General features: G+C 38.4%; 1 protein-coding gene across 1 annotated transcript; it reads left to right on the top strand.

Annotated features, from left to right (window-relative positions):
* Window positions 1–40: 40 nt before the first annotated feature.
* On the top strand, window positions 41–5,747 carry tirap (toll-interleukin 1 receptor (TIR) domain containing adaptor protein). Its single transcript, XM_023271204.3, has 3 exons — window positions 41–1,040; window positions 1,466–2,062; window positions 4,131–5,747. Exons 1-3 carry the CDS (start codon window positions 1,034–1,036, stop codon window positions 4,202–4,204), a joined length of 678 nt encoding a protein of 225 aa, XP_023126972.1. The 5' UTR covers window positions 41–1,033; the 3' UTR covers window positions 4,205–5,747.
* The last annotated feature ends 4,648 nt before the right edge of the window (window positions 5,748–10,395 follow it).

Genomic DNA, 10,395 nt, shown 5'->3' with positions numbered 1-10,395 from the left:
CCCTCTTTCTTTCATTTCCCCCGTGTGAGATCAGTAAAGTTTTTTATGCATATTACTAGTGAAAATTGATTTTGTATTTTAATAAATACAAACTATCATACTTAGAAATGTATCAAGTTTTGATCGTGTGACAGATTCAGAATTCTCACAGTCCGTTCATAATCAGGACGAAAGCACCCAGTAAAACAAGAACCGAGGAACTGAAGAAATGTGATTATAAAAGACTACAGAAGGGAAACACCAGAGGCAGGATAAATCAAAAATTCAGAATAGCAAATTAGGACAATTATAGAAAAGTGAAGTGTTTAAAGTGGGTGAAGGAGCTCGTGCTATTTCAGTGGCAGTTCAGTTTATCCTTGTTTTTTGTATTTATTTTATTTTTGCATTCTAAATTGATTTGACATGTCTTTGGACTATAACAACTAAAGGATGCCTCACTGTGACTTTTTGTTCTGACTGGATCTAATTAGAAGGCACTAGAATTGGATCATTAAAATCTTGTGTATACAGTGTGTGATTGAATGAGTCATGCATACAATAAAATATGTTCTTTGTAGATAAAACACACTAAATGTAAAATTATACAGTTAATTATAAAATTGTGTTTTACATAAGTCGTTTTGGATTCACATACCTCTTCCGGTTATTACTTCTTCTTGACAGAATGCCATGTAATTCTGAAAGTAACCCTATTCTAGCCACTGGAATATTCTTTTTTTTGATGAGAATCACCCGGACTAATTCAGTTACATTTATGTGCCCACATACTTTCTCTTGACATTATAAGTTAACTACATGCTCAGTGAAGTACAAAGACTTTGCATTTGAAATTTGACTGCATATGGCAAGGCGTCTCTTTCAGATGTCAGTAACTTCCCCTTTTTTATGGCTGTGCTCAGTGACCTTGTGTTGCAACAGTTATTTGTTCAGCTGCCGTCTCTGAGTGCTGTCTGTCTTTATAACGGAGCATTAAACATGTGGTTATTGGGAGGATTCTGAACAGGAGCGGAACAGACATGATGATGTTTACAACATGCAGGGTGAGTTAAGGTGCAAGTCATTTTTCTAGAATGCAAACCTCATATTTATCTCTTGCAATATATTGTGAGGATCTGTAACAACTGTATAAGTTGTTGCTCTTCTTGTGAAGACTGTCAGAAAGTCATTACCTTTTTGTGTAATCGATAAAAATAATTCCTGAACACAAAATTGTGCTGTATGCTATGACTAGCTTTTCTCACAGTATTTAGACATTTTTAATATTCTTTTACTACTGTAAATACAAGCATTTTTTGTAAATATAATCTATCTATCTATCTATCTATCTATCTATCTATCTATCTATCTATCTATCTATCTATCTATCTATCTATCTATCTATCTATCTATCTATCTATCTATCTATCTATCTATCTATTATTATTATTGTTATCTAAGTAGCTCTAGTTTGTTCTTTTACTTTCAGGTTGGTTTCAAAAACTCTTGAAATCAAGAGCAACAACACCACGTGAACAAGAATCCAATGCAAGGCAAATCTCAGAGACTTCTGTCAGCAGTGCATTAACACCATCTATGCCTACATCATCGCTGCAGAATTCATCACCAGGGGCAACCCCTTCTAGACAACAGTTTGCTCTGGGGTCTGAGCTGAGATGGAAGCGAAAATATGACGTGTTCGTGTGTCACAGCACTGCCCATCCTGACATTGAAGAAGCCACCCACCTGGTATCGTTCCTTGAGGCTTCGCCCCACGGCCTCAGGTGCTTTCTGTGGCAGAGGGACACCTGTCCAGGAGGTGCAATTTCCACAGAGTATTGTGAGGCTGTGCAGAACAGCCACTTACGGGCTCTGCTTATCACTCCCAGCTTTGTTCAGGATGGCTGGTGCAATTATATGATGCACCAGGCTCTGGCAGAGGGACCTATGTCTCGTAGGATGATTCCTCTGGTTAAGAACTTGTCTATGTCCCAGTATCCAAAAGAACTGAAGTTCTACTACTACATTGACCTGAGCAGAGGCACTGACCGAGGATATATGCTTGTCATCAAGGCTGTGATCAGCTGTAAGTAACGGAACAAATTGGGATATGATGATATGTGTTTCAGCCACAGACTAAACTTAAAGCTGGTTTAGGCAATACGTTCGGAATCATGGGGCAAAAATTCCCGACTAACCTGTTTTAAGTAGTCCCCACATCTGCACCTCCTCCTGACTTTATTTTCAGGCTTTAGAAAATCTAGCCTGTGACAGGAGATTTTCAGCCTATCAAAGGGCTTTTTACTGTAGATGAGTGATAGCAGCACAGAGAGCAGGATGTGGTGGCACACTGGGTTAGACTGAGCATGTTCACTGGGAAGAGTGAGGTTTGAATTCTAGAGAGAGCCACTGATAAATGCTGACTTTATCTCAACTGTCTTTGCAGTTTTGTTTGAAGTGTGTGCTCGTGTGGTGGGAAGGGTTTAGAACAGAAATCTGCAGATGGAGGGTGATATATTTTCCAAATTTTTGTTTGTGCTTTCTCCAGATTTCGTTCCACTGCAGCTTTAACATATGATGAATATACAGTGCTGTGAAAATATATTTGCCTCATTCTTGATATTTATATTTTTGCATATTTCCCACACTTAAATGTTCCAGATTATCAAACTAATATTTATATTTAGTTAATATTAAACAGAGATAACACACAAAAATGCAGTTTTGAAATGACGATTTATTAAAGATTTACTGAAACCCTATATCACCCCTGTGAAAAAGAAAATCTAATAACTGGTTGGTCCACCCCTGGCAGCAACAACTGGAGTTGAATGTTTTGTGATATCCTGTGATCAGTCTTTTGCATCACCATGAAGAAATTTTGATACGCTCTTCTCTACAGAATAGTTTTAATTATGTGGTTTTTAATCATGAACTGCCCTTTGAAGGTCTTGCCACAGCATCTGAATTGGATTAAAGTCCAGACTTTGACTAAGCCATTCCAAAACCTTAATTTTGTTCTTTTTGAGCCACTCAGAGGTGGACTTGCTTGTGTGCTTTGGGCCATTGTCATGCTGCATAAACTATAGTTGTGTTAGGTCATGAACTGATGGGTGAATTTTCTCCAGGTGGATTTTCTGATAAAGAGCAGAATTCATGGTTCCATCAGTTATGACAAGTCGTTCAGGTCCTGTGGAAGCAAAGCAGCCTCAAATCATCACACTACCACCACCATGTTTCACTGTTGGTAGGATGTTCTTCTTGTGGAAGACAGTATTAGCTTTACGTCAGATATAACAGACCCATGTCTTCTAAAAAGTTCCACCTTTGACTCATCAGTCCACAGGATGTTATCCCAGAAGTCTTGAGGTTGATCTGGATATGTTTTTGCAAATGCCGGACAAACCTTTATATCCTTTTTGATCAGGAGTGGACACTTTTGTGCATTTACTTCCTTATTGTGGAATCATGTAGATGGACCTGAACTGAGGTCAGTGAGGCCTGCAGTTGTTTTAATGTTCATCTGGATTCTTTTGTGACTCTTTGATTAGATGTCAATGCACTTTTGGAAAAATGTTGGGAGGCTGATTCCTCCTGGGAAGGTTCACCACTGCTCCATGTTTTCTCCATTTGTGGATAATGCCTCACTTTGGTTCACTGGAGTCCCAGCAGTCCTTAGCAATGGCTCTGTAGCCCTCCAGACTAATAAATGTCAATGACTTTGTTTCACAGCTGTTCTTGAATCTCTGTAAAACATGACCAGGTGCTACTTTTTGAGACCCTTTATTTACTTCACAATGCCAGACAGGTTCTGTTTAGTGATGCTTATGTTCAGCAAGCATCACTAGCCACTTGCCAAATGAATTTGGTCATTTGTTCGATTGGTAGCTAAGGGAGCAATTACTTTTTCACATTGGGAAAGATGGAACTGGACAGCATTTTCCCTTCAATGAATGAAATCATGATTTTTAAACTGCATTTTGTGCTTTCGTGAATTATCCTTGTCTTACATTAAAATTAGTTCGATCATTTAAAACATTTAAGTGTCACAAATATGCAAACATAGAAGACATCTGGCAAATACTTTTTTTTAACTTCCCTTCCAAAAAGGAGGTCCATCTTCAATAATAATATCTTTGTGTTTCCTTCTCCAGACCTGGAAGACCTGGTTAAAAGCGAGATGCAACTAAATTGCAGCATGGGCAGTTCTAGCGGTGGATTAGACTAAGAAGACAGCCCATTAAAAAACAAGCTCATGTGATAGAACAATTCCACTGGGACTTCTATTCCGGTGGAAGTGATGCAGAACAGAAATAAAAGCTCCAATGACATTTGCATTGATCATCATCAACAGTAATAAGATGAAGGTTGAAGGCTCTGGATGGAAAAACACTGCTGCTATTGACTGGACTCACATCATGCAGTGATGTGAGGTACAAGTTAAGTTATAGTGCATTATTTGACTTTTTCTGGCGCATTATAATTGCAGGGTGTGTGAGGAGGATGTTCATGCAGTGAACAGGAAACATTTATTTCCTGGCAGCATCTAGGTTTATTTCCTGTATCAGATTTACAGAAATAGAGATTGTGTTGACTGTTAAACACATACTGAGGAATTCTGTGTCACCCAATATGTAAGCTCAGCGTTTAAAGGAGTTAGAATAAATTATACAGGCTACCAAAACAGGACACAGCGTTTGCCACTAGGTGGTGTCTTTTCCTGTATAGTCCAAGTGAGGAGATGTCAGTCATGAATGTATGAGGGGGGCGGATGGGTGGAGGGAGAGTAACGGTGAAATGGAAGTATCCACCCATAACAAAGTGTTGACAGCTGCATGATGTTTTTTTGTTGAACCAAATATTAATAGATAAAATGTAATTGTCATTGAGAAAAGAAGCATCCTCATGCTTCCTTTTTTTTGGACAAAATATCAGGCAAGGTAAGATATCAGACTGATGGTGTTCATCTACTGGTATTAATATTTCTGACAATCTGCCAATTGGCTGGTTTCTCCCTGTGTGGAGTCTATGTTCTTCCTGTGCATGGGTTAGGCTAATTGGCATCTTGAAACAGTCCATGTTATGGTGAGCTGTCAAGGGCCAGCCCTGTCTCTCTGCCAATGTCATCCTGGATAGCCTTCAGGCCCAGACATCCCTCTAAAGGATGAGCAGGTACAGCTAATGAACGGATAGTTGGAACAAAGTCTGGACATGTTGAAATATTGGAAGTAACACCCTGCCTCCTCCCTCCGAAGAATTTTTAGTTCTCTGTTCATTAAATGTCCTTGGCAGTCCCTTCCCTTGTTAATCAAACATATTTCAGATTGCTGGCATTTGGTTCATTCCTTATAGAATATCATATATTCATTGAATCAACTGGAGTATATGGTTTGTCATTCAATAGCATTATTGAATCATTCATAGCAAGCATGAATTATTATTATGATGATTTTACATAATGTACTTTAAGTTCCAAGAAGTGCTACATGTTCCCTTTTTTCTGTTTTTTTTCCTTTTTTTTATTAATGGCATATCGTCCTCCCATCCCCCTAAACAGCATCTGACATTTAGCACCACAATAAAAGACCTTTGATAATCGCCTCTTTTGTGGCAAGCCAACAATGTAACATAAAATTTAGACTAATCTCTGAAAGGCACAGATGTTCGGTAAGGCTTTTGTTGTTACCATTACAAATCCTCACACACACACACACACACACACACACACACACACACACACACACACACACACACACACACACACACACACACACACATGCACGGTGAGTTATTTGAATGATCCCTGAGTTCAGAGAAAATACATTTTACATGCAGTTGATGTGAAAAACAACCTTAATGTAACTTTTATATCCTTACATCATATTTCTACAGATATTGTGTTTTCTATTCTCAGGTTAAAAGGTGACAATCTGCAATTTACTGACCAAAAAATTGGCATTTGGTTGAAGCAGGATAAAGTTCTGAGTAATGTTAATTTCATTAGCTAAAATTTTGTTCAAAAAGATTCGTCAGCCACCTTTCTTTCCATGACCAAGATGAGAAGTTGCCAAGACTAAACAAGATTTGTTACTGACATAACATTACTGATAAATAAAGATGAGTCAAACATCTAAATTTGTCTTTTTTTTCTTTACGGATAGACTTTTCTAAGCTTTGCCAACCAGCTGCTGACCTTGGATTCACATTAACTGTACAAGTAGGAGAATGGTATCAATATACTAGCCTAACATACAATAAGAAACCTCTCCTTAGGTGTGTATTTACCTATCCTACCAAGAGACAACGGTGTCATGTAAAAAATAAGAATGTTACCCACAGTAACATCTAATGACAACACTGCTTGCATGTGAAGATGTCACCTCATGTAGCTCCATTGCAATTTAGCAAAGTTTCCTAACGTTACCTAACCCAACGTCAAGATCTTTTTGATTACTAAACTTGCTATCCATGGTTAAGCACACAAGATATTGTTGCAGCAAATATTTGATCATCAGATAATTCTATAGATATTGAATGTCTCGATGCAAGATAAGGGTGTAAAGGGTATTTTTGATCTCAGTTGTTATATACTGTAGAACAGCGGTTTTTGTTTTGAATAAGGTCTCCTCGGTTACGCCACGTAGCTTGTGTGGGAAATCTTCCACAGTTGAAATACACTGCTTGGCCAAAAAAAAAAAAGAAGTCATGCCCTGGATTTAACTAAGCAAATAGGTAAGAGCCTTCCATTGGATAATTACTGCAGTGATGAATATGTCGCAGGGCAACAACTTATTTAACTCTAGCTGATGCAGGGAGGAGCTTCTCATTTCTTAAACAACCATGTTGGAAGACATATCCTGTGGTCATGGAAAGGATGTTAATCTGTCTCAGAAGAATCAAATTATTGGCCTGCATCAAGCAAAGAAAACAACTGAGGAGATTTCTGAAATTACTAAAATCAGGTTAAGAACCATCCAACGCATTATTAAAACCTGTAAGGATAGTGGTGAACCATCATCTTTGAGGAACAAATGAGGTCAGTCATGTGGTCTGATGAGTCCAGATTTACCCTGTTCCAAAGTGATGGGAGCATCAGGGTAAGAAGAGAGGCAGATGAAGTGATGTCCTCATCATGTCTAGTTCCTACAAGCCTGTGGGGGTTAGAGTTATGATCTGGGGTTGGTCAGGTTCAGAAATGTTATGTTCCCAAAGAATGAGGTCACCTGACTACCTGAATATACTGAATGACCATGACTTTCCATCAGTGGAGTTTTTCTTCCCTGATGGTATGGCCAAGTTCCAAGATGACGATGCCAGGATTCATGAGGCTCACATTGTGAATGAGTGGTTCAGGGAGAATGAGACATCACTTTCACACATGGATTGTCCTCCACAGAGTCCAGACCTCAGCCCCACTAAGAATCTTGGGGATGTTCTGGATTTTGCACAGCGGTCTGACTCTCCCATCATCAATATAAGATCTTGGTAGAAAATGAATGCATCTCTGGACAGAAATAAATGCTGTGACATTGCAGAAGCTTGTAGAAATGATACCATAGTGAATGAGTGCCACACTCAAAGCTAAAGGCAGTCCAACAAAATATTAGAGTGTGCAACTTTTTTTTTTGGCTGGGCAGTGTAGTAAAATTGTAAAAATGTGCAAACTACTGTAACCCCAGAATGCCACAATCAATGTTATTTTTAGTACCACTTTTTTAACCTGACATAATTAGATGAATTCTAACCTGGAAACAGTATACTAAAGTCTGGCTAAGATGACAATTTCTCAGGGTACAAGTGGTCTGAAGTGTAAAGTGAACTATATCCGGACTTAACACCAAATCTAAAAATAGCTGACAAGATTCACACTGATTCAGAGTGGAAAGCCCCTGAACAGGCATGCTGGGCTGAGGCATCGCAGAACTTTCAACTTGAAGTAAGAAGTGAATGAGAAGAGAAAGTTCAGGCCCCTGAATGGCAAGCTGGCGTGCTTTGGACCACCAACAGTATTTGGAAAAGCATTCAGCTGTTAGTCACCACGGTGGTCTGCACTGGGTGCGGTGGCACTGACCTGGACGCTTCTATCTGTGGTGAGTAAATTCAGCTGGCTGTGCTACAGTGAAGAGCCAGCTGGGTAATTAAAGGAGAGCAGGGGATCCAAACATTTTACTGGGTTTTGAGTGAATGTTGATCATACAGTGCAGTGAGAAATGAGGAAGGCTCCAAGTCATGTTCAGCAGCACAATGATTTTATGAACAAAATGCAAAATGAGCTAAACCCACAGATACTGTATCCATTTTTATGTCTGTACTAAGTCCTGCTCCTTGGCTACCTTCCTCACCTTGAATGGTGGAGAGGACCTGCATACAATTTTTATGGAAAATCATGTGAAAACGAAACTGTAAACAAAGCATGTTAAACTTATTCATTTGAAAAACAAACCAAAAAATCCCCTTACATGTCTCTTCTTCACAGCTACTTTTTCTAAATTAAGATTTAAGTAGGATCCCATGTGTTTAAATGTTTATTTTCTTAATTTATTCCAAAAAGAATTTAAGGTATTTATTGTTTGCCAAATTAGACCTTAGTTATGGATGCTAGAATTTGTTAAAACATGTTGCAGTGGGATTATCCTCCGTGTAAAGCAGGTTGTTTACAGATCCTGAACATTGTCCTTGTTTCTGAGCCAGCAAACATTTGTTTAACATGTAATCTTCAGTTTTAAAATTGTGCAACACAATTTTGTCACCAACTGATAGAGGAGATATTTAATTTAAAATGCATTGTTGATTAAAAATAATAAATATCTCCTCTACATTTGGGATAAAACTGATATATGCTCAGACTGATCTTATCCTTCGGTCTCAGTCCGTTATCTCCTCTACAAACACAAAAATGTACAAAATCACAGCCAACTGCAACAACGCTCTCCAGATGCTGGTATCTCTGGGAAAAATATACAGTCAGACTGAGGAGGGTTTGGGCAAATCATCACAATTTGCAGAGGATCACTGGTGTGGACGAGTTTGTTAACATGTGCACTTGGACACCAGCCCTATCAGTTTCAGGTCACATGAGGGCTGAATTTATACAGCCATGGTATTTGGATGAGTCAAGATCTGCCTGGGTCAAAGTTAGTTAAGAATGAACTATAATAGCAGTGTGCAGCCAAGACACTCCCCAAATAAAGCCCCTTTACGTTGCATTTGTCATGCTAAAAAGCAAAAATATGAGAAAGTGTGGATTTTCGTAGGTAAAAGCTATTTCAGGAGTCAGCATGCGACGCGAGGCTTCTCCTTTCATTACAGACATTCTTGTCTCACAACACAGATGTGACATAGACAAAACAAACCCACAGGAGTTGAGGATGGAGCTTGATAAGTGCCCGCTACAGGAGACTGAACACTTCTCGGCTGTCTGGGAAAATGGAATCACTGGCCTCAACAAGTGGCTAGAAATGTTTTGATCAGAATGTACGATTACTCAGTGTAAAGCATCCATAAATGTCAGGTGAATGATTCGATTCCTAGTTAATATTTAACAGTGGTTAAGATAACAGGAACTTGGATGACTGAAATTCAGGTGAAAGCTCATTTTAATTTTTTATATCTTTCCATACATGAGAAAATAGAAGCTGCAGCTGATCTTGTTCACAGTCAGAAACTCAACAATTACTTTTAGGCACTTCTGCTTTATCTGAATAACTTGTATTTTACACTACTTCCTGTTTCAACTTCACTCAAGAGGCAATTATCATACTTTTTAGCTTGGTTGTTTTTTCAGACAACTTATATTGCTCCTTAGCCTGCTTTGAAGGTTCATATATTCAAATATAGTATAGCTGCTCATTAATAGTTGAAAATAAACCCACCTTTAAAAGTTTCAAAATTGAAGTGAAAGTTATACATTGATGCATAATGAGTGCTATAACAAGAACTATATATTGCTATCAGTTGCTTGTGGCCACAGAAAGACAAAACAAAACAAACAAAAAAACAGGAAGATGCAAGAGGACTAGCATACAAGGGATTTTTTTCTGAGGTCAAATCAAATAAGCATAAAATATCAGTAAAATCAGTGGTGTTGGTGTCTGAAAAAATACAATATGATTATAATAATTAACTCAAGCACCACCAAAACCATCAAACCACTAAAATCCACAGGCCACAGGTGTTCCTGGTCACACTGAGGCTACCTGCAGAGTCAATAGAAATGCAAGTTAATACCAGAACAAGCTTTAAAATAACATATTTTTATATATGCATTTTTTTATGAATGACTTGTAACATCTGTTTACTCTCATTAGTCATAATGAAAGAACCGAGCTCCCTCTTTTAGCCCTGCGTTTCCACTGCTTTCCCTCTGTTATCTGTTGCATTCAGAGGTTTAAAAAAAATCACAGCCAGGAGGAAAGACTT

The sequence above is a fragment of the Amphiprion ocellaris genome, chromosome 7 (genome assembly GCF_022539595.1).
Source record: "Amphiprion ocellaris isolate individual 3 ecotype Okinawa chromosome 7, ASM2253959v1, whole genome shotgun sequence".
NCBI lineage: Eukaryota > Metazoa > Chordata > Actinopteri > Pomacentridae > Amphiprion > Amphiprion ocellaris.
Note: the sequence above shows the minus strand (reverse complement) of the source record. Positions and strands in the feature narration are given on the sequence as shown.

What these genes read in the sequence shown, in the direction of transcription:
- tirap (XM_023271204.3), top strand. An exon ending in CATCAAGGCTGTGATCAGCT is followed by an intron (nt 2,063 to 4,130) that starts GTAAGTAACGGA and finishes TTCCTTCTCCAG; the next exon opens with ACCTGGAAGACCTGGTTAAA.